Here is a 23,883-nt window from a genome sequence, read left to right as displayed (position 1 = left end):
AAAAATCAAATCAAAGGGGTATATATTTATATATTTTTAAATTCATAAAATTCCAAAACCATCTCCACAAACCATCGAAATTTATTCTTGTGATTGACTTACTCTAGTCATCCATTGTCTAAGAGTATCAGCCAAAACTCCAGGAAGAGCTTCAACATCTCTTAAAACAACATAAAACTCAAAGGGGAAAGTATCTAAATATCTTTTCATATCTAATTTCATTTCACCATTAATCATATTATATTCAACAGTTTGCATTGATAATATACTTGTTTTTGTTTGTCCTTTTCCATTTAAATTTTGATCATTAGATGTCGTTGTTGTTGAAGATTTGTTTAAAGAATCAATTATAATGAAAACAATCATTACTCTTTCTTCAATTGCTTTTCTAATCAATTTACGTAATTTGTTATGATCTTGACAAATTCCATCAGAAATTATAATTTCTAATTGCCATAAATCTGTTCCTCCGCTGTTAATAGTTGATCTTGATTCACTTAGATAATTCAATGATTTTTCAAGTAATTTAGCAACATCAGTTTTATTTTGATTAAATCCGAAATTTCTAATTATTTTAGATCCTTCAGAGTCTGTAAATGGAGTATCGAAAGGATGTAAAATATCAATAGATTCTCCAAATTTCGCAATTGATACTTGTCCAACTTCTAATTTGGTCATCGATTGACTAACTAATGCTAAAGTTTTATAAGCTAATTCAATTGAATTATTTTCAAACATTGATTTAGAATCGTCTAAAGAGAGTAGGACTTGATATTCCCGCTTTGAAGGTTTAGTTCTCCTTAACCAGATTTTATCTTTAGTATATTCAGATGCTATATAAGGTATGATTTTTCTCATATTGAGTCTTTTACCTGTTCTGAAATCACCTTGTAATCGAGTGGCAAGTGTTGGTTCCAAGATTAATCGAAGTTGTTCACACAAAGCATAAGATAAATCACTAGTCTCAGAAGCGTATTTCCTCCATAAATCTTCAGCTGCAGTATCCTCTTTGATCGTAATGGAAGAATCGTGAATATTTAGATTGACTTCTTCATTATCATCTTCAAGATCAGGTTTAATGTCTTTACATTCCAAGCCATCTTCATCAGTCGGATCGAAATCGAGATCCATGGTATCGTCTGCAGATTGACCTTTGGGTCCAGTTCCGATATCCGCTTGAGTCAAAGCTTTCTCCTCTCTTTGCCTCTCGTCTTCATCGATCGGAGCAGCACTTCGATGTGTCAATTCCCTTTCTTGGAATTCAGGATTGTCAACTTGATCGTCCTCGTTGTCATCTTGGTCTTCCATACCTCCCAATTCACCCTCGCCTTCTTCCTCATCGATTATATTGAGATCTTCCAATTTTTGCCTTTCCTCTTCACCAGCTCGACCTAAAGCTTGCATATCGTCTTCTTTAGCTTGGTCTTCCTGTATATATTCGACTTGACCTGGTGCTTGTTCTGAGGCTTGCACGTCGTCAATTGGCTGAGGCTGTTCCTGTTCTCGTTGAGAAAGAATTTCATCTCTTCTTCTTCGAATATCTTTTAGGATATCGCCAAGACTTCGAGATGCCTGAGGTTGAGAGTTATCTTGCGCTGGTAAAGGTGCACCGGAAGAATCAACAGGACCATCGGCTTGCTCTTGATCGTTGGATGGACCGGATTGCTGTTGGGATTGTGGAGCAGGTCTGCATGACAGACATCGCAAATTAGCCTTGCCCACCTTCGAGGTACAGCGAATCGAGTTGCAACACTTACCCATCCTGACCTTGAGCATCTGCATCCAATTCTTCTTTTTCCCCTTTCTCTTTCTCCTCACCCTCTTTCTCCTCCTTTGATTCACCTTCAATGCCACCACTAACACCTTGACCAAGTTCGCTTTCTTGGGCCATCTCGTTGGAAGCAGAAACGTCCACATTTTGTTCTGTCTGTGCTTCTTCTTCAGTCTCATCTTCTCCTACACCAGTCGCGGGAGGAGCTTCCTCTACATCTTCACCTTCTTCCTCATTGCCCATATCCACATCTGAACCTCTATCGTTCTCACGTTCATCCTCTTCACCAGCATCTGACATCTTCATATCATCATCGAAAGCATCATCATCTTTCTGCTCATCTCCTTCTTCACCATCTTCGTCAAAGTTCAAATCTTCAGGTAAATCAAGCTTATCACCTTCAGGCATAGCTACTTGATCTTGATCTTGTATACCTTGATCTTCCCCTTCAGGCTGTTCATCTTCACCTTGTTCATGCTCTTCCATGGTCTCCTCATCTAATTCTTCTCCTTGATCATCACCACCACTTTCTTTCTTTTCATCTTCCGCTTCTTTCGCTTCTTCTTGAGCTTGTTCACCTTGTTCTTTCTCTTCTTTCTTATCTTTACTTTCTTTTCCTTCTTTCTCCTTTGCAGCCATTTCAGATTCGCCTTCTTGTTCTTGAGTTTTCTGATCCATCAACTCATCACTTTGATCCTTATTTTGATCTTCTTTCTCTTCATCACCCCAAAACTTCTCATCAACAGCTCCAGGATCAAGCGGATCAACATCACCAACATGCTGATCATGATCTTCTTCCTCTTCTTCTTCTCCACTATCATCTTCATTCTCATCGGGTTCTTTACCGTCATCTAATTTTCCTTCAAAGTCTTCATCCATACTGAACGCATCATCATCTTCATCATCTTTACCCTTTTGCTGTTCATCTTGCTCTTCTTCTTCTTCTTCACCTTGTAAGCCTTCTACTTGAGATTCTTCTTTGATCTCATTAGAAACGTTCTTATCTCCCGTTCCACTACCCATACCTGAACCTTCTACCATCTCGCCATCCCCACCTGAACTATCTTCAGATTGTTCAGAAGGTTTACAGAATCCTTTTTGAGCTAGATCCAACATCAACCTTGCTACAACGTAAGAAAGCTTGTAAGCCGCCTTGACGGTTTGGATGTGGACTGTAACTGATTGGGCATATGATTCGGTGAAGATCTCGATGAATGGCAGAATTCTTGCGAGGCATTCCGGAGCGGTAGTTGAGGCAATTTTATTATTGACCAAACCAAGCAAGAATGTCGAGATCCGTTGGATGATTTCTACAGTTCGGAGAGAAGTGTTGAAGATTCGTTGGTCCTTCAACTCAGTAGGGATATGGGGTGATTCATCTTCTTTGACTCCTGTAGATGAAGGTGCCTTCATCTGTTGGGCGACGACAAGGAGAGCTTGGATTAATTCATCACTCTTCTTCCAGATGTCAGACGGAAGCGAAGGAGTAGCTGGGGGAGCAGTAGTTCTTTTCATAGAACGTGCCATCTCAACGACCGGATCCAAGAGATGTCGTAACTCGGGCGAAGCGATAGCTTGTAAAGTGAACGAATCAATGATCTTTGATTGGATAGTACCGAAAGTATCGAGCAAAGCAACTTCACCTATATCATTGGGTTAGGTCAGCTGCATCAGAAGGTAGCATATCCACTAGGAAGAACATACCCTGAGTGAACAATGAGCAACCAGAATCCTTGGCCGAATTCAAAGACAAGGACAAAGCCTGAACGAGTAGAGCGGATTCTTGCCTTAATGCGTGTAGATCAGTCAAATCATCAGATTCCACTTGTACCCCCTGTAGCTCTCGTAGGTGTCTGATGCCTTCTTCAACTTCACGAAGAGCAGCATGAATTTGGGAAGTGTATGATTCAGCTTCGGTAAAAGCGTCAAATAATCCTTGCGAACCGGAGACTGAAGGTGATTGGGAGCACTGTCGTAAGCGACCTACGATTGAGGAAAGTTGAGAAAGCGAATGGATTTCAGAAACGGTTCTGTATCGATATTTCAGCCTATCAATTCGGATGAAGCAAACGGGAAAGAGTAACGTACCTGTCTCTTTCAGTCAATGCAAGCGCATAAACTGATTCAGTGAAACCAATACCTCTTTCTAGATCCTGAGAAGCAATATCATCGTTATGACCATTGAAAGCGGCTCTCAAAGCAGACATCATGACGTCCATTCTATAATGATACGATTCTACCTTTTTAACACTGGTTAGATCAAATTCAGCAGGTAAGCTTTCGGTAGTAATGGAAGGTCTTTCAGCCAGCCAAATTGTCGATTGTTGTCGAGCGAGTTGATCTGCTCGTACAGCGTGGGAAAACCCGCTTGCTCGAAGGGCTTTGAGGAGATCTGAAAAGGCTTTGCGCTTTCGACTTGCTAGATTGTTTATGATCTTGGTATTTTCTTTTGTGAGCGAAGTAGGTGTAGCTTTCGCCAATGCAGCGGCAGTCTCGATAATATCCACAGCCATATCGTCCATATGGACGGCACCTTGACATTTCAGCGAGCTTCTGACTGTTGTATGTACTTGAGTGAAGCGGTTCAGAGTCTCATCTAATCGAATTAAGCTTTCGGGTACAATAAGATTGGCTTGACGTCTAGCTTCTATAGCACTTGAAGGTAGGGTGGTTGTCTCGAGCATGTGCACCGATATGATGTCAGAGGGCACAGCTGCTTCCTGCGAGAGAATACCGGTGAGTTCGCCAAGTATAGGTGAGACAGGTTGTCTAAGTAGATCTCTGAATTTCCTTATACTTCGGTGAAGATGTTTATGTGATTTTTGCGCACTAGCTTTGAGAGCGAATACATTGACATCCTTCCAGCTCGCCAATCTGACAAAGTCTTTGATAGCTTTATCAATGACTGATCTTTGCGAGTGCATAGAATCGACAAGTCTAGGTTCGAACAGTCGAGCATTGGCAAGAACATTGTGCAATACGGTTGCCACTGACGCTAGAGCCGGGACTTGACCTGAAAGATCGGTAGCCATTCGTTGGAATGCTGATAGTAGTCCTAATCTAGCTGAGATAGTACCAAAAGTACTTGAGCTGATATAGGTAGATACCATAGGTAAAACTTCTTTTATATGCTTAGCGATGTTTGTCGAGCTGACTGCACCGTGAATGAGAGCACCGTATAATCGCATAGTCCACTCGTTATCTTGAGCGATGTATTGCGCTGCTTGATCATCCAGTAATCGCATCCAAGAAGCTAATTCAAGCTTTCTCCAATCGATGATCAACCCAGAGATTTCGTCTCTGAAGGCACTTAATGAATTCTCTCGATTGGCGTATGCTTCCCAATCTTCCGTGTGCACTAGGAGTTGTTCCATCGCAGACAAGACCAGAGCAACGGGACTTCGGGCATGTAAAAGCAGGATTCTCTCAACTCGATCTTTGACATGTTGAAGAACCATTTGCTCAGGCCATTCAGCAATGAGATGATTCAGTCGTCCCACCAAGCGCACCAAGATTGAATGAGCTTTGCGCACTTCAGGTTCGTTAGGAGAGAGGTAGAAATTGGGCTGGATAGGCGAGGTCTTAATTTCCACTTGTCTTCTGTGTAATAAGGCGACTTGATACGCGATACTTGAATTGTCCAATTGTTCGTCGTAGGCTGAAAGGTTGAACGCGTGATGAAGGGTATCTTCAATCATTCCTTTGAGCAGGGAAGTAGTCTCAGATTGCTTGTGACCGAAAATGTCAAGCACAAGCCGATGGAACGATACGACTTGTTCGATAGCGAATCGCTTATCTTCTTTCGGCTCGTCCTTTTCACGGGGTTTCGAGACAATCGAGTCTTCCGCTCCAGCATTTTCATACTGAGGGAACAGCTCTAAGAACTCCTTTTCTTCCTGTTCTTGATCCGAAAGGACTTCAACTTCAGTCTTCCGGACTCTATACAGACTTTCAGAATCTTGAGCTTCCTGTTGTTCTTTAAGTCTGATATGACTCCAGGTTTGATACAGCTGATCTAGGCGAAGAAATAGACCAGGTAGATGGACTTCTCGCTGTTGTTTGGTATTCAGCAACTGCGAGTGAGCACAAGCTGCTAGAAGTTGAGTTGAGATACGGCTCGACATGTCGACTGATGCATCATCTACCCGATGGAAACGACGGACACCAGCCGCCAATGGGAACTCCACAGCGTTCAGAACAGTAGAGAGTGGTTTTGCGAGTCGCAATTCAGCATCTCTAGCAAGTGTTCGCATACCGAACTTGCCAAATAGTATGGCAGTCATAATAGGTTGGACCAGGTCTGGCATATCGATATAATTGGACGAAAGTCGTTGGACAAAAGCGGCGGATGCGAGTTGGAAATCGTTCTCTCGTGTGAAGCCTTGGGGGTGGCCATGGCTGAGAGCATTGACCAATTCGTCTGTTCGAGTCTTGCTATAGGGGTCATCAAGGAATGAGTGAACTTCGTTAAAGAGATATGATAGCCGGACAGCATCAGAAGACCTTTCGAGGGATGGTCCAAGAGATTCGTGTTCGTGCTGCAAAACTTCAATCTTTGCTTGGATCGCGGTAACCCGATCGGAATCTGCGATTCCTTTGACAGTGACCTCTCCGCTTCGGATAGCAGCTAATTCTTCGTGGACTAATGACAAGCGGTCGTGCAAGATTTCACCGAGCAAAGATCTTCTCACTCCGGGGTCGATGGGTATGTTGGTGATGTATAAATCAATCAAGAAGCGAGATGCCGCTAGCCAGATGAGACCTACAGACTTCAGGTCTTCAGGATGTTTAGTCAATTGATTGATAGAAGGCATGATGTGATTGATAAGCGCATCACGGAGATAAGTAGTCCCGGTATCTTTATGATTCTCAGCCAAATTTTGATTGATGCGCTGGATTGACATTAAGGGATCATCGTGAGGTGTATAAGGGACACCAAAAGCGGCGCATAACTGGATTTGCTGTCAGCGAGAGAAATACGCAAGATAGCACATTACCTACCATGCAAATGGCGTTCAACGCCAGGTACAGAGTATCTTTCCTTCGATCTTCTGCTACTTTGGTTCTCCAGGTTAGGGCTTCCACCGAGAATCGAAGTGCGTCATCTTGTTGAGGTATTTCTACCATCTTCACTATTTCCGTATTACTGTAGGCCAAGCTGATCAGTTCTGCTCAACTATTTCACCTGAAGGGCTAATCATCAATAATGCTTACCTGAAGCGAAGAGCTGAAGCCAGGCGTACAGGCTTGAAGAGGTCCGCTGGACCGTCAAGAGTCTGCGAGCAATTGCGTAAATACACTGAGATCATTTGAGTCCAAAGACTACTAACCTCGTCGTTGGAATTGGAGTGCTCCCACATCCTCTCAAGGAAGTTTGATAACGCTAAAAAGGTGATCGCAGGGGTGCTGGACGTCCCGATTGTCCTTTGTAGCTGGACCATAGAGCTGATATTGATATGCTTGTCTTCCAGCATTACAGTCAAAGCATCCCGAGCATTCTGTGGGCAAGTTAGCGGAAAGTATAGAGGGGCCGGATCACTCACTCCTCGCAGAACCGCTAACTCCGTTGCACTCAGCACAGGCCAGTTAGTCCACCCGCTTCGAGATTCGAAGGCTTTCAAGGAATCAACTTGTGTTCCAGCGATTAGACTTTCCAGCTCAGCGATTGATTCTGGAGATGGCGCAATATCGGTCATACTGGCCAGAGCTTGTAAGATAGTCCGACGCAATTCTGCTCGAAGTAATTAGCGCTATGACTTCTCATACTTTCGAGATGACTTACGCAAATCTTGTAAGCCGTTCGCCAATTGAGTCAGTCTGATGACCTCTGTACGAGCCTCGTGATCACCGATAACATCTCTAAATAACATCCATATTTGCGTTTGACCCATACCCGAAGTGAGCTGAACCGTTTTTACCAAAGAGCTTAACTTCTCCAGTACAGGCGAGAAGAGTGATAAGCCTTGGACTTCGTCGTGCAACCAGCCAGCCAAGAGCTTGGTCGAGGAGTAATCGAACGTAGGCTGTTTAGCGTGATCCTCAATGAGGTTGATGAAAACGCAAATCCGATCCAGGCGTTCCAAGTGATCCTGTAAATACTCATGAGTACGGAACTTGCGGTTAGAATAGCTAGAGCAGAAGACCTACTACAACGACATTGTCGTTATGCTCCGCTATCAGCAAGGGCAGCTGTTGTCGAACCAGCTCCCTAAAATAGTTTGTGAAGGGATATATTTCATGTCCAGCTTGAGCCTTGTTTCTTGATGGACCGGACCTGATAGAAGCGGCGGATATAGCAAGTACAGTCTTCGCGTTATTGGAGTCCGATAACCAAGCTTGAACCTCGCTCCTCCGAGCTTCGTTCCGCAAAAGGGCTTGAAGTATAACAAACACAGCACTTTGTCGCGCAGTATGAATATTACCATTATATGTGATATCGATAGGCTAAGGATATACGTCAGTTCGACACATTGATTTCGTAAGGAGGATATGGCTTACTAATGCATGGATGAGTTTCTGCGGTATCTCGTGAGGAAGTCCAGCCTCGTTTGCTTGAGTCAATATTGAATCCACCAGTGATTCGCTCCCAAGGATTTGAGCTGATGTGGCGTATGAAGCTTTCTCCATTTGCGGAACAACAGCACCGAATCTAGGTAGATAAGGTATGATATGTTTACTTTGATTGGACACACTGTCGGCGACGAGTGAAGCTACACAGCTACTCGAGCGTTCTTCATCGTTTGAGAATCGGTCTACGAGGAGGCTTGTAGTCCGGAGGAGTGAATGATCAGCCAATGCGGAATCTCCTTGTCCAGTCGCGACAGGCTGCACTTCAGACCTATCGACATATAATTCCACACCTCTGTTCCTCATCGCTCTAGATAATTCCCCATGTCTGGGATCGTAGGTCATGAATAATCTAAAATCTTTATGAGGTTTCAGCACCTCTGGACTACCGGTAGAGGAACCCTTTTCACTGAGTACTAGCACTCCATTGGCTTCACACAGACTGTTGAGACGATCAAGTACTGATGCACTGCACAGATTGGCTTCTGATATGAGGAACCATCCACCGTTCTTGATAGCGTGAATGAGTTGGCCATCTATCCACGCGAATCCGACTGCATTGGGTCCCACTTTGATCAGATTTTCCAGTGCCCGACGAGCTGAGGACGTGTCGATATGGGATGTGAGCTGAGTGAGTACTTCTTGACACAACGCAGCAAAGGAGGACATTGCGTTGGTATCCGCAGGATTACCACATCGTTGTCTGGCAGCCTTGATATCGGTTACTCGAGATGTCAGAGCAGGATGGGTGTCGGATATGACTTCCACTATAGCGATGATTTCTTTGGTGACTGCGTCTAGCAATCTTCCCACATCTTGCTGTTCGAAACTTCCCAAAATTTCCGAAGTATCTACACCGGGATGCATAGCGAATTCGCCCAGTTCTCTTCCAGCGGCTTCTGCTAAGCCGCGAACTAGAGATCTTTTCCCAACACCGCATTCACCAGCTAAAATGGTAAGCCAGCCTAGTTCTATACCTTTCAGGACTGATTGAGCGATGTGAAGATGCTGGTGCTTCAATTGTACATCAATAGTGGATCTACCTCGTCTTTCGATGAGAGAATGACCGATCTGCAAGAAAGACGGGGTGATGGAAGGAGATGGGCGGGTGTCACGAATCTTCATGTTGAAAACCCTCTCGAAGATCTCGGTGACGGCTTCTCGATCCCTTTCACTTCTAAATCTTTGCCTATAGATCATCCAGAAGTATTCGGCGGGATGATGGGTCGTTTCCAATCCATTTGGCGAAGCAAGAAGGTTGAACCATCTGAAAAGATCCCGCAAGTTGAACTCCCAAGGACTCCCTTGTCTACCAATCGTCCGTGAGATCATGGTCTGTTCTCGCATTTCTTCGTTGAACCGAATCATCATCTCAATCACACTTTGCGGTAAAGGGTGTAAGTCCTTGCAAATTATCATCAGATCTTCAGAAGTATGCTCTTGCAAGTATACCTTGGTGAAACGATTTAAGAAGGATTTGGGTAAACCTTTTCTTCCACCACCTTGCTGCAGGGGATTTTGAGCAGCGAAAACTCGAAAATCGGAATGTCTATTGAACGATTTACCCAATTCAGGGATGAAAACGGTACCTCTGTGATCCAATACCGCGTTTAAACCTTCTAATACAGTCTGAGAGGCGAGGTTCATTTCGTCCAGCAACACCCAATCTCCTTTTTGCATGGCATCGAGAAAGGCCGCATCTCTCCACTGAAATTCGCCCGGTTGTCCGCCTTCGACAGGCAAGTCAGAGCCGAATAAGTCGATAAGATCGGTTTGGTCGGAAAGATTGATTCGTTGTAGTCGGTGTCCTGCGACAGCTGCTAAAGCGGAAACCAGACTGGTTTTGCCTACGCCCGGACTTCCTTCGAGTAAGATGGCTTTAGGTAACTGACAACCACGAAGCGTTCGCAATGCATTTAGAGCTGTGGTAGGAGCTTCGAATCGGAACGTCGAGGACTCCGATACAATCGGGCCTCTGGGTATGGCGAAGTCACCGATCGCGACAGATTCAGGTTTGAGTTGTACCGTCAAATCGATATCGTTATGCAAGTCTATTCCGCCTGACAATCTTGAAGCAAAGTCATCAAGTTGGCGCAGGCATGCGATACGTAATGCAGCGATGGATTGTATTGACATCCCTGCGATTTGAGGCAGAGACTCTAGACCGTCAATGAGTACCATTTGACCACCATGATGCTAACGGCAAACAGGTCAGCAAAGCTGCTTTGAAGACATCGCACCGAACTTACGAAAGATTGAGCTTCGCTCAGGCCTTTGATAAACATGTCGTTGGTGAAGCTAACCCAAGCCTAAAACCCCGATGGTCAGCTAGGTTCATATATCGACAACAAATAAGGGAGCTAACCAGGATATCTCGCAGACCTAGACCAGACAAGTCGCCCAATTTCTCACCGAACCAGAGAAAGTAATCCAGTATATACGGAGTACATTCCTTCAAATCCTCAGAATTCCAGCCTTGACCGATGATTTGTAGCATATCTCCTCTGTCATTCAGGGCGGGTACCCATATCTCGGTAAATCGATTTCGTAGCGCAGGTGATAATTCTTTCTTTCCGAAATCTCCTCCGGGGTTCATGGTAGCTACCACATGGAAATGTTCATCGGCTACGATTGTTGCTTCGTCGATATCTGTACCTCCTTTCTCAGCCAAGACAAGTGTTCTTCCAGGTTCGAGAACAGAGTTGAGCCTTTCGAGGACTGAGTCATCTGCAAGAGACACTTCATCTAAGAGCAGGAGATCACCATTTGTCATCGCATGGACAAGAGGACCGTCTGACCATTCGAATAGCGCTGATGATTGCTTGATCTCTCTTTTGCACTCCTGAATGGTTTTCTGGTCTATGTCATCTCGCTTCGCAAGCTCGTTACAAGCCGCCATCAATTCGTCATCGGTAGTTGCACCCGAGAACGAATCGAATTGACTGAGAGTACTGATGATCCTTGATCTTCTCTCTAATCTGTTTCGGACAGGTCTTTGACTACCAAGGAGATCTGCAGTTTCCATATTTTGATGACAATTAACTCCTACTAGCTGCTGGTTGAACATTTGAGCAATAACCTCGCAGACCGAAGTCTTACCACAACCAGTCTCGCCCACTAGCAAAACTGGCTCATTGTGGGCAAGAGCTGCAGCTACCAGGGTGAAAAGCCTTTGCATTGCTTTGGTCCAGACCATCTTGGTTGGGGGAATCGTGGTGATAGGCATTCTGGGAAGGACTGAGCTGGATTTATCGAAAAGGGAATACATGTCTTCGTTGACCGTGACTTTCATGATGCTATCAATGACCTGTTTGATCACTATTTTATCCTCATCTTGACGAGCCCTCTCTGCAAGAAGCATGTATCCATCTTCGGCAAGCTGTTGATACCCTACGGCTCCTCGTTCCGCCCATCTAAACAAGTCTCGCAGAGTTGCGAAAGAGCTCTTGGATTCAAACACTCTCGATGCTTGACGACGATGGCGCAATTCTTCGAATACTTGCACTATCTTCTTAGCATACGAAGGGGCGATTTGACATCGTTGACACAGGATAGTCTCAAGCTCATCCTTGGGTACGTCGTCAAAGTGTACTTCAAGGAAACGATTCCTAAATGCTCGAGACAGAACTTTTCGACCAGCATATAGACCAGGAGGATTTTGAGTAGCAAACAGGATGAAATTTGGATGAGGCTTGATGATTTCCTGCGTTTCCGGTATCACTAATTCTCGATTATCATCCAACAGACGATTCAATGCTTCTAGGACATCCGTCGGTGCTAAATTTAACTCATCTAAGACTATCCAATGACCCTGTCTGACAGCAGTCACCAAGAGACCTTCTTGAAAGACAAGATTCCCGCTATGAGGATCAGTAACGTAAGTACCTAAATATTCCTGAATATCGGTGTGCTCGTGATTGTTGATTCTAACGAATCTATGACCAGTCTGACGAGCCAGGAACTCGACCGCACTGGTTTTACCGGCTGAGGTGGGTCCTTGAATCAGTACCGGATAGCGTTTAGTGAGGATAACACGGGCAAGATCCGATAATTTAGCTTGAACGGAAGGGGTGATAATGTATCTTGATTCGGATACAGGAGGCATCGGGCCACGTTGGAGCCAGAAGGGACCAAATCGAACGAAATCATCCGGATCCATGGAAGCGGGAAGAGAGGGTATCTGTGCTAAGACAGCTCGAGCGTTCTTCATCGGGTTCAAAATATACTTCTCGCCAACTTCGTGAGCTATTTTAGCACTGTTGTCGTCCAAAGACATCGTGAAGGCCATAAGATATCCTTCCCAAATCCCTCGACGTAGACCGAATATTGGCGCGCTCTCTACAGCGAAAGTAAGGGCTCGAGCCAGTGTTCTCATACTGTAATGAGGTGCGGCGTTTGAACCGTCGACAATCTCCTTGGCGGCAGAGAGTTTCTTGATGGTAGTATACAGCTCCACAACATCCAATATAACGCTTCTATCACCAGCAGCGGCATCGCCCAGATATTGATGAACGATTGCGATGAGTGCCTCTCGATCATCGTCAGGTGGAGGGACGTACAGCTCAGTGAATCGGGCACGAAGATTGGGAGGAAGGTCTTTCTTCCCTACATCGGTCGCAGGGTTCATACAGGCGAAAAGACGGAATTGAGGATGTCGAGAAATAGGCTCAACGTCCCCTCTTTCAGTCAACACCAATGAGGCAGTCGGACCTTCCAATATGGTTGTAATTGCTTCTAACGTTTCCTGAGATGCAAGATTGACCTCATCGAGCAGTATCCATTCTCCGGATTGCATAGCTTTGACGAGCGGCCCCTCAACAAAGGAGAAAACAAGTTTACTGTTCATCTTGACGTGATGTAAATCAAAGTCCGTTATATCTACGAGAAGAGATTGCCATTGGATAGCTACCTTGGTCGCCCTGGTGATCTTCCTTCGTTTTTGCGGTCCACCTTCGATTGGTGGGAAGTTTTCGCTCTCTCCCTTACCCAACTTATCTATAGCTCTTCTGGCTGATGATGACCAAAGATCAGCGCACCTTCCCCATTTTCTACTTGTTAGAGCTTTTGACGCTGCCTCCACATAAGCGCCGTTCTGAGCTTTGCCCATGCTGAAAGTTTCGCAGAAGAGTTTTTGCCATCGTATTTGAAGGTTCCTGGCTGAGATGGAAGCGTCAAGAGGTTTGAAACCTCCGAGAAGATCGCTGGATTCCGTTTGCATAGACAGATTGAGTACCGTAAGAGGTTTCTTAACTATCGAAGCAATGTGCTGAACGGCAGTCGTCTTACCGGTACCGGTTTCTCCTACCAATAAGGTAGGTTCACCAAGAGCCACAGAAACGGCGATCCGCTCCAATAGTATCAAGGAGGGTCTTGTGAGAGCGAAGGGGCGGGAAGAGGATGTTGCGTCTCGACGAGATGAACCTGCTACCTCCATAATGGTTCGACCGATATGAAGCTGTCTTGAAGTTGGACTGATCTCGAAATTTGGCTTTCTGCCATCCATTGCGGACATCCGGTCATCATCCATACCCAGACCTTGCGCAATAACGTCTAACATCTGCGCTTTCTTCTGTAAGGAGACACCTTTACCATCAAGGGAAGCAACAAATATGTCTAAGGCTTCAAGGTAGATCTCATCTTGATATATGGGATTGCTGAGCACATTGGAACCCTGTTGTTCCATTGTTTGGGATGTCGCCGAGACGGGCAGGTTTCGTGCAACTCGGGCACACCATTTTTCTAGGTCTCGCAGTCCAATATCTCTGGCTTTGACTTGACCGGACAGCTTGTCGAACGGGCGCAGGTTATGCCAGATCTGTACCAAAGTGGACAAGAGAGATTGAGGAAGCCGTTGGAATCGGGCAGAAAGGATAGCGAGGATATCAGCGTCCGAAGGAGAAGCAAGCAGAACCTCATTGAATATGTGATGACCGAAGAACGTAGGTGGAAAGTGATCCGTGCGAGTGGTTCTGGTGACGAATAAGGCAAATCCATCCCCGGCTTCGATATCGTCTCTACCAGGTATGGGTAATCGGGCTCTCCTTCCGGGTCGTCCAGCTTGCAAGCTTCGAGCGATGCCGTTCAGCGTCACCAGCATTTCCGTACTTCCTCTATCTACATCTTCAAAAATCACCCAACGTCCTGCTCTAATCGCTTTGGCCAGCGCGCCTTCCATCCACTCGAAGGTACCAGGATTGGTAGGCGACGACACATACGTGCCGATAAGGCTTTTAACGTCGATTGAAGTATCAGCTAGCGGAATGGACAGTATACGGTTCGTAGGCTGCTGAGAAGGGAAGAGGACAGATGAAAGATATTGCAAGATATGGGTTTTCCCGGAGGATGGGAGCGATGTGAGCAGGATTGGTGATCCGATTGTGACAAAAGAAGCGATTGCCCGGAGAGCTGTGTCGGTGGGTGTTGTACGCACGTGGAGGAATGGTGTAGAAGAGGATGATGGATTGGCGCAGAATAATAACGTATCTGCAACGAGTGAAACGTGAGAAGATAGGTCGATGGGAGATATGGTAGATGTTGCGTTGTAGCTAACGTCTAAAGTGAGACTTTGGGCTGCGGGAGATGCGTCAGTGAAGCCACTGATCCTCGCAGTATTTTTCTTCTCACCTCTTCTGATTCGCTGATGTTCTAGAATCGGCAGCATCCAGCCATCTGCTATTACCTTTTTCAGATCGAATCCTCCTTCAGGCAGCCTGATTACTTCAACATTGTATGCGATATTGGCATCCACCTTGTCCACCTCTCCCACCCATTCTCTCTCCATGGATATCCGTTTCTCCTCGCTCCATGACCTTTGCTTAGCTATGACTTGAATAGCAAGAAGCCGGACTCCTCGGTCTACATGTTCGGTGCGAAGTAGATGCAGAGGTTCTAATGGCCAATTACTCCTTCGAGCGATATCCGGATCCGCGGAGAGCAGTCGTAGCTGAGAGAGTAAGAGTGCGTGCAAACGTTCGATGGGGGTCTGAAGGATGTCGCCGTCCGCCAGAGCTGATATAGGAGAGGATGCAAAGGGAGATTTGAGGATGAAAGTAGAAATGACACTGAAATGGGGAGTCAGCGAAGCCCATTTTAACGTTGCAAGTCGACTCACGTCCAAAGATCAGGATACACATCTGCTACTGAAGTGAGGACACTCAGGCGCCTCTCCAGGAGACTGAAATCTGTCGGAGCGGGGTCCTGAACCCATCTGGCCAATAGATCAATGAGAATTGGTTGAAACCTTGATATCACAAATTCCGAAAGGCCTTCAAAAGCTAGAATGAAAGAAAGGGCATCTAGCAGCTCAGATACAGGAGAGCTGGAGTCGATGTTGGAAGTGTATTCGAAGATTATGCGGGGTATCGTGACAGGCGAAGGAGTCGTGGGAGTGCAACCAAGATCTCCTAGTAATAGGGTAAGTTGATGCCGAATGTCGAGGCTGAGAGGTGAGTTATACGACGGCAGCGGTCCCGTAGAAGTAGCCTCTACAGTAGGCAAGGCAGTGCCCTCACCAAGATCCATATTGATTTTGTTTGCGAGTCAGTGGCCTTATTTGCCAACCGCTAACCTTTGTCAAACGCAGCTCAAATATGGTAAGAGAGACAAATGGATTCCCAAAAACCTCGGTTGATCTGAAATTTCAATTTCAGTATGATCAACATCTCGGACATTGCTTCCTGTCCGCTCGAAGTTCGGTCAAGTCCGCTCACGTCCTCAGGCTTCTTACACCTCCACCCTTTCCTTACACCTCCACCGTTTCGGAGATGGCGTAATGATGCAAGTTTATGCAATTCTATGATGATATTGATAATCAGCAGCCTCACAAACACCGTCAGTCATAAGTCCCTATGAGACGCAATATTTACCGGGAAGAGAATATATATCAGGTTGAACAGTGAGACAAACTTTGCACTGTCCACTCAGAATAGTTGATTGTATCGAAGATCAAAACGAAAAAGACTATCAAGCATTCAAGACATCATGAAAGTGCTCATTTTAGGTGCTACAGGTATGTCGGATTCCACTGCTGATTCATGGGATGGATTATTCTCACATCAACGATGAGTTCAGGCTTCCTTGGCTTGCCAGCCGCTGAGGCATTTGTACGAGCTGGACACATAGTCTACGGTACGACCCGATCAACACGAAGCGCTGTTGATGTTTTAGCAGCGAGGGAGATTGTGCCGATAGTAGTGGATCCATTTGACGAAAACGGAAAGAAACAGTGGGGTAAGATCGCTGCAGAAGTAGACGTTGGTGAGGAACCCATCTCAATTTACCGGAGAGCACAGTATGAATGAGTGGAGCTGATTCGAGTGATAGTTATCGATGCACTTTCTGCAACGGGAGCGAAAGCAGCTCTTGACACGTTCAATAACTATCTCGAATATATCGAGCGACCTAAGGGGTCTCCTAAATCCACATACGTTTATACATCTGGACTATGGATCAATGCTAGAGGTCCTGGTGGACTAGACAAATGGACCGATGAGAGACAGCCGGTATCGAAATACAATAAGGCTGTACAGTTCAGACCTGAGATAGAGATACCTGTTCTCGAAAGTGAGTGATTGACACATGCGATCGAGCCGAGCTGACCTTGTTACTAGACGACAAGGTTAACGGTATCGTTATCAGACCTGCAATCGTGTACGGCCGAAGCGGTTCAGTGGTTGCGAGCTATGTCTTCGACGAAGCTCTCAAAGGTCAAAAGGCAGAAGATGGTATTTGGGAGACGATCTATACAGACGAATCCAGATATACCTCAATCCACACGGATGATGCAGCTGATCTATATCTGAGAGTCGCTGAGAGAGTGAGTGGTAGTGAGAAGGGATTAGCACCGACTTTGACATGGCTGATGATCGCAAAGGCTACCATACTTGGTGGACAAGTATTTTTAGCGGCCAACCAGGCGACTGAGCGCCTAACCGACGTACTTGATGCTGTAGTGAGGGTATCCGGGACCAAAGGATACAAGTCGAAACCACCGGCAGGAGGTGGGTCATCCTTCATTGTCAAGGAGCTTTTAGCTCATTCACGCTAACTTCAACAACTCAGACTTTGATCAAGCATATCTCTCATCCAGTCTATTGAAGCCATCTCTAGGATATGCCCTTACGGGTTGGACGCCAAGAAAAATGAGTCTCGTCGATGGAATGGATATCTATTGGTCAGCATACTTGGCCTCTAAAGGAGAATTGAAGATCTAGCGATTTTGGGCATACGACTTTGGCGGTATAAATCAGCAAATCCTGTTCGAAACAAACCTGGATAGGAATCGTGCTGAAAATCTGACCTTACACAGCCTAATATGGCGGGCTGTAGAATGCATAATGTGTACCGCATTCTTGACATCAAGAGCATCCATAATCTACAAATACTTCCCACTGAGTCTGAAGTCGATCGGGGGTCCCAAAGACTCGAGAGGCAGTTTCGATGAACTGCCGGTGTCTACGATGAACCATTCGAACTTACGATAATTGACCAACTTCCGCTCAATCCCGAGTTGTCTGGCTCTTCTTGCGTAGAATGGCTGGATTTGTGAAAAAAAATTAGCGTCCGTGAGTTCTTGGCGGAAATATCCCAGCACTCACTGATCCTCACAACCGGGGGGCCTCCAGGCGGAGCTTGAACTACTTCCATCGCTACCGAGATCCTCGTTGGTGAGATACATGCTCCTGCCATCCGGGTCGGATGCGGCGGAAGTCACTGAAGACTCCATACTTCTGTTCTCGATCAGATACTTTTGGCTCCCTATAGATTTTTCAGATTGAGATAATGGTCTATCAGACATGGTGATTTGTTGCAAAGCAATTTTTCTGACTCAAGCAATACAGTATAAATTAAATACACGTGTGGTCTGGGGAGCTTTGCGAAAAAAAAAGCAATTATGATCTACTTGATGTCTCAGCCAGAGGCCATTGTGCATACCTATATAGTGTCTCATGTCGGCAATGCCGTAGAGGCTCAAAAGATATTCTGCACGTATATGTGGTCACAAGGAGTTCGCAGATAAAGGATACATACTGAATAAACCGACCACATGTGTCAGATACACAGAATGAATGGAAGGAGATGGGACTACATACTCCACAGAGTTGTTTATCACAACACAACAAGCATGATCTCGAAACAAAACAGATTGAATATATAAATACTGAACTACGAACTTGAGGCAGCGGGAGAAGAAATGGACGGCAAAGCTCATTATTGAGCCAACCTGATAGGAGAATATCAGGCTTTCAGGATTGGATTAATCTTTGGCTGAGCTACTAGTGCTGTATCAGTCTGCCTGATCGTCGATTCTGTCTCGCGAACAATGGTAGGCGGCTGTAGATGATCATCTGTAGGAGGATTCTCAGTATCGTGTAAGAGGTCGCCGTGTGGTGGTGAAGCCTGGTTCATTTGTGCAATCAATTCCTTCTCCCACTTGTACGGATCACGTATTGTTTCATCGTAATTGAGTCTATTATCAGAAGTCAGTCGTTTGGCGTAATCCTTTACAACGGTGGAGACCTTATCCCATTGAGAAGTCCACATTGAAAGAAAGTTGGTCCATAATGAGTGCGCGATCGAAGACTTGTTAACTATTTGGGCGTTGTCAGATACTGTCGACTCTTCCTTTGACCCACTTTCTTCCGCAGAAATGAGGGTGTCCTTGTAGGAGACTCGGGCGATGTCTTTCAATTCGTCATTAACCCATTCTTCGAACGACCACGGATTCTCATCCAAATCGCTCACCAATGAGCTCGTCTCCGGAGTTGGCCATGCTTTCTCATCCACTAGGACGAAGTGCGGCAATACACCTTGATGTCTCTTCAGAGGGAGTTCCCGCAGTGGACCATCATAGACACCAAGGGACTCTGGTATAGTGAGGATTGTGGTGTCATCAGGGTATAACAGTGATTGTGGTTGACTTGGATAGTACCTCGTATCGTCGAATCTTGGACTTTCCAGTGATTCATCGTCGGCGAATAATGAACGGATGTCGTGCGGTAGCCCTCGTGAGCCATCGTGACGTGGATTGACAGCGGCGCTTAGCCCCTGCTGTGTATCGAACGGAGAGATGGTCTGGTACATTTGAGGAGGATCCTGATCACCGAAGGATAACAAGGGTCTGGTAGTAGGAGGGTTTTGCTTCCACCAGACCTCTGAGTGACATGTTGGACTCTCCATCCACAAACTAGATCTCGTTAAAGCGACAGCGAAATCTGCGATCGAGGTAGCTGATAGGTTGGCAAGGTGGTATAACATTGTCGTGTGTTCTGTTCGATAGAATTGATTGTGCAAGAAAGAATGTCGACTAGCGGTGGCGAATGATGGAGAGATTACTGCTTGTGAGAAATGGTTCATACAGCCTCTGGAGGCTTTATAATCCCCTCGAACGCATCGGAGCTCAAGAGAGTCGTCATTGTTGGAGCGCAATTTCAAAGGAGATGCATAACAGATTGTTTGGCCAGTGAGACTCAATTCAAAGGAGAAGCTCGTATATTCCGAGTTGTGACGTCTTACCTGATCGCTTGTGGCAGCGAATGGCTAGGCTGCTACTACACCTGATGGACTAGTCTCATACCACTGCTCAGCTCCTTTGACGAACAATATGAATGGATGACTCCATCACCATCTGGCATGTTGTAGGCATGAAAGCTAGTCGTATATGGGTCATCCAAGTCTAGTGAAAGCCAACCTTCCTGTATAGCGACAAGCTGAAGGCTCAATAGCGAAAAGAGTTGTATGAGTATGGAGTCCCCTTATGTCTAGCGGATTTCTCGGATCTTACCCTGTTAGGAGTGGAGGGACTGCGGCAGTCCGTTATTCTGGAACACCGATTATGTAAATTTCGTTACTTACCGCTAAGAACTGCGTTGATCGGCATTTGCTTTTTTCTGATAATATCAACTGGCTCAGCTGACAGGGTGTTTTGTGTGGAACAAACGGACCAACGGGTTTAGCCGATTTTGCATGTGCGGGGCAGTGACGTAAATGAGACTAAAATAGAATATTTCAATCGACGAGCTTGGCAAATAAACCAAGCTAGACTAAAATAAGTAACACGGGAGAGAACGTGTTTGATGGTGATTTACATACAAACAGCATGAATCAGTGGAAAACCTTTTTGTTGAAAAACCTCACGTTTCCCGCCAATCTATTTACCATTTGATAAGCGAAACATAAGCTATCACGAGATCTCTGCTAACAATCCGATCAAAAAATCTGTGTTGGATTCGGTCTGTTCCCTGTTCAATCGTAAAAGTAGTCACTAGTGCTATTTTGGGTTTCTTCCTTGTCACCCATGGGGAAAGATGGGGGCCGGTCCCTCCACTCCTGGTGGACCGCAAGAACCGTATCAAACAACTGTACGATCATTATTTTTTGTTGTACCCAGAATCAAATGATAAATAACGAGCATCTGGGTTTGGCCTTATATAAATTGCCCCCCTATCCATCATTTCTTATTTCTTCGCTGCTAATTGATTATACACCGTAGCTTTCGTTACAAACAGACAGAAAGAATTATATTTTTCTTTGACCATGTCTCAATTCGATCCTCATGTTGAGGGTGCTTACCCCAAAGATCACGTTTCCGAGGATTATACCTTCAACAACCAGCATCGTCACTCTGCATCCGTTAAAGATCAGCTCGCTACATGGCATGCTAATCGAGGAGATCGGTCATTCGTAAGATGCATGATCCCCTCCATCCGGGGAACTCCACCAGGTGAACTTCCTACTACGAAGAACCCTATCAAGCTCTTTAGAATGGTGTCGCCATTCGCTTGGTTAATGTTTTTTTCGGTGAGCCTGCTCTGAAAAGATCTAATAATGCGTACGACCTTACTGATACCTGAAGCTGGCAGGGATGGCTCGCGTGGACTGTGTGAGAAATTTTTTCTGGTTCGAGCTCCTACTTAATCAAAACTGATGAGAACCTGCCTTTCTCCTGTGTTTCATGTCACATAGGGATGGAGTGAGTCTTTCAAAAAAATCACGACACTTCTTTCAGGACTAACCTAAACATGATAGTACGACTTTTTCTGTGTCTCTTTGACTCTCGATTCGCTTGCAGATCAATTCAAAGTCAAACCAGCAAAAATCACAACTGCTATCACTTTAACCCTTCTTTTCCGATCGCTTGGTGCTGTAATCTTCGGTATTCTCTCTGATCGATATGGTAGAAAATGGCCTTTAGTATGCTGCTTGCTCCTCATCATGTGCTTCGAGCTGGGTTCAGGTTTTGTCAACACATACACACAATTTTTAGCTGTACGATCGGTGAGTGTCCTTTTGAGTAACGAACCTATGTTACTAGTTCACCTCTGACTCTTCGTATGCCTTTTTCGGAAAAATTAGCTATTTGGGGTCACAATGGGAGATAAGTGTCTATTCGCTATTTCAAGCTTCGCAAGATGCTGACATAGGTGCTTCCTTACGTGTCTGGGGTGCTGCTTCACAAACGTAAGTCAAAGGACCCTAGAAAGGATCATTAAAGGGAATTTGAGCTGATTCTGCGAATAGCGCTCTGGAGAATGTGCCTGCCGATGCCAGAGGTCTGCTTTCTGGAATTATGCAACAAGGATATGCAGGTATGTCATATCACATGTCATAGGAGAATCTAACGCTCATGGAGACAACCCCATATATCAGTCGGTTATCTCCTTGCAGCTGTCATCAACCTCACTATAGTACAATATTCCAAGCCACATTGGCGAACAATCTATTTCTTCGGAGCTGGATTCTCGTTCCTTGCAGCCTGTATCCGGGCAAGTCTGCCTGAATCCAGACAATTTTTACTCGCAAGAGAAGAGGCGAAGGCTCGAGGTCTGACAGCTAAGGAGACTACCAAGAACTTCATACAAGAGTTGGGCACTATGTTCAGAACCAATTGTCAGTATCTCTTATATGTTTGGTTCCTAGCTCATGAGTGCTAATACATATGATGCAGGGCTGAGATGGATCTGGGCTGTCTGCTTGATGACTTTCTTCGTAAGTAGAGCTAATATCGTTTGCCCAATAACCTCATGGCTGACGCGTTTCGCTTCTTGCAGAATTTCTTCTCGTGAGTTGGTATGGACATGATTTAGCCACAAGGTATGGATCGCTCACTCAGCTGTTTATATCGCCAGTCATGGAAGTCAAGACTTGTAAGCTACTTTTCAAATCTTCCGCAGTGGGCCAGACTGACAAGGTGCCGTAGATATCCTACTTACCTAAAAACCACCAAGAAGCTTTCCCCCAAGTTGGCTTCCAAGGCAACTATCATTTCCAAGTAAGCGAATGTTTTACCAATCGAAGGAGACGGAAGGATGAACTGATCATTTCGTAGCTGCGGTGCTATCGTTGGAGGTACTATTGCTGGTTACTCCAGTCAATATGTTGGTCGAAGATTCGCAATCTTGATATGTGCTTTCTGGACTGCTGGTAAGCGGTCTGCCTGTCTCTATTTACGCAGTGAATGAGCAGTCAACTGATGAGCTGTACCTAGCTTTCTTGCCTTTATGGATTTTGCCTAAATCTTTCGGAGGGCTAGCCGCTGGTGGATTCTTCGTTCAAGCTGGTGTACAGTGGGTTAGATCTCCTCAGATTCAACGACTTATTGTCCTAATGACCGATTTTGTAGAGGTGCTTGGGGTGTAGTTCCCATTTACTTGGGTGAAGTCAGTCCTCCTGCCTTCAGAGCTTTATTCGCTGGTCTCTCATACCAACTTGGTAATATGGCCAGGTATGTCTCTCATTGATCAGACCCAATTTGTTACAATGTATGGCTAAATCTTTGTTGAACAGTTCCGGTGCCGCACAAATCGAAGCCACTGCGGGAAATTCCCTCAAACTTGCTGGAACCAATATTCCTGACTATGCTGCTATCACCGGTATTCTCCTAGGAGCAGTCATTGCATGGGGTATCATATGTGTCATTTGCGGTCCAGAAGCGGATGGAGCTTTGTTCGAACAAGCTAAAGTCGCTTATCAACGAGGTGGAGGTGAAGCCGATCCTACTGAACTTTTCAACCACGATAAACCTGATCACTCACACATTGAGAAGACCATGGCCATTGAACACAATGAGAATGAACTCAAATAAGCTGTGCAATCTTGAGGTGTTACTGTAGAAGTGAGGAGACAGAAGTGGATCTAAGGATCAAGGATTTTCCGGGATAGGTAGAAGAGTTGGAGTGAAGGGAGTATGTTTAGGCAAAACCAAACGATGTTCTGTATGGAGATGACGGAGGGGAGAATATGTATACGCAGGCGGTCATTGTATACTAGACGAATTGGCAGTCAATCGCCTTTTTCGCTCTGTCACAGTATATGTATTTATGTAATCATATGTCTCAAGTTAAATCTGCTGCGGCTTGCATATACCGCTCGACTCTGTGACTTCAATTCAGCTGACAAGGTAATTTCTCTCGACCTCGACAAGTCCAATCCCTCCCCAGCTGCTCTCTGCGGCGGTTATACCAATTGTTTCAGCTTCAATTCCCCTATCATCAAAGCTCTCATACTCATAAAGCATGCATGATACTGATACATATATGTACGTTCTC

General features: G+C 45.4%; 5 protein-coding genes across 5 annotated transcripts; 2 read left to right on the top strand and 3 right to left on the bottom strand.

Moving 5' to 3' along the window:
- Nucleotides 1-81: 81 nt before the first annotated feature.
- On the bottom strand, nt 82-15,859 carry I206_101959 (uncharacterized protein; the record flags this gene model as incomplete). The annotated part of the gene is made up of 15 exons (XM_070202481.1): nt 82-1,687; nt 1,758-3,414; nt 3,476-3,801; nt 3,860-6,723; nt 6,773-6,917; nt 6,986-7,047; nt 7,102-7,269; nt 7,315-7,502; nt 7,554-7,860; nt 7,919-8,215; nt 8,270-10,534; nt 10,588-10,647; nt 10,704-14,908; nt 14,963-15,399; nt 15,450-15,859. The coding sequence occupies 15 exons, from the start codon at nt 15,857-15,859 to the stop codon at nt 82-84; spliced, it is 14,997 nt and encodes a 4,998-aa protein (XP_070058582.1).
- Nucleotides 15,860-16,318: 459 nt separating this feature from the next.
- Nucleotides 16,319-17,550, top strand: I206_101958 (uncharacterized protein; the record flags this gene model as incomplete). Its single annotated transcript, XM_019158646.2, has 6 exons — nt 16,319-16,346; nt 16,409-16,594; nt 16,661-16,900; nt 16,948-17,153; nt 17,211-17,337; nt 17,399-17,550. 6 exons carry the CDS (start codon nt 16,319-16,321, stop codon nt 17,548-17,550), a joined length of 939 nt encoding a protein of 312 aa, XP_019008392.2.
- A 241-nt stretch (nt 17,551-17,791) lies between these two features.
- I206_101957 (uncharacterized protein) lies at nt 17,792-18,134 on the bottom strand (the record flags this gene model as incomplete). Its single annotated transcript, XM_019158647.1, has 2 exons — nt 17,792-17,873; nt 17,935-18,134. The coding sequence occupies 2 exons, from the start codon at nt 18,132-18,134 to the stop codon at nt 17,792-17,794; spliced, it is 282 nt and encodes a 93-aa protein (XP_019008393.1).
- Nucleotides 18,135-18,574: 440 nt separating this feature from the next.
- I206_101956 (uncharacterized protein) lies at nt 18,575-19,594 on the bottom strand (the record flags this gene model as incomplete). The annotated part of the gene is made up of 1 exon (XM_019158648.1): nt 18,575-19,594. One exon carries the CDS (start codon nt 19,592-19,594, stop codon nt 18,575-18,577), a length of 1,020 nt encoding a protein of 339 aa, XP_019008394.1.
- Nucleotides 19,595-20,872: 1,278 nt separating this feature from the next.
- On the top strand, nt 20,873-23,420 carry I206_101955 (uncharacterized protein; the record flags this gene model as incomplete). Its single annotated transcript, XM_070202480.1, has 16 exons — nt 20,873-21,136; nt 21,199-21,218; nt 21,302-21,308; nt 21,365-21,529; nt 21,603-21,613; nt 21,692-21,796; nt 21,857-21,924; nt 21,986-22,225; nt 22,284-22,324; nt 22,387-22,397; nt 22,465-22,482; nt 22,536-22,607; nt 22,665-22,759; nt 22,824-22,902; nt 22,959-23,060; nt 23,123-23,420. The coding sequence occupies 16 exons, from the start codon at nt 20,873-20,875 to the stop codon at nt 23,418-23,420; spliced, it is 1,596 nt and encodes a 531-aa protein (XP_070058581.1).
- Between the last annotated feature and the right edge of the window lie 463 nt (nt 23,421-23,883).

The sequence above is a fragment of the Kwoniella pini genome, chromosome 2 (genome assembly GCF_000512605.2).
Source record: "Kwoniella pini CBS 10737 chromosome 2, complete sequence".
In the NCBI taxonomy this organism is placed as follows: Eukaryota; Fungi; Basidiomycota; class Tremellomycetes; order Tremellales; family Cryptococcaceae; genus Kwoniella; species Kwoniella pini.
Note: the sequence above shows the minus strand (reverse complement) of the source record. Positions and strands in the feature narration are given on the sequence as shown.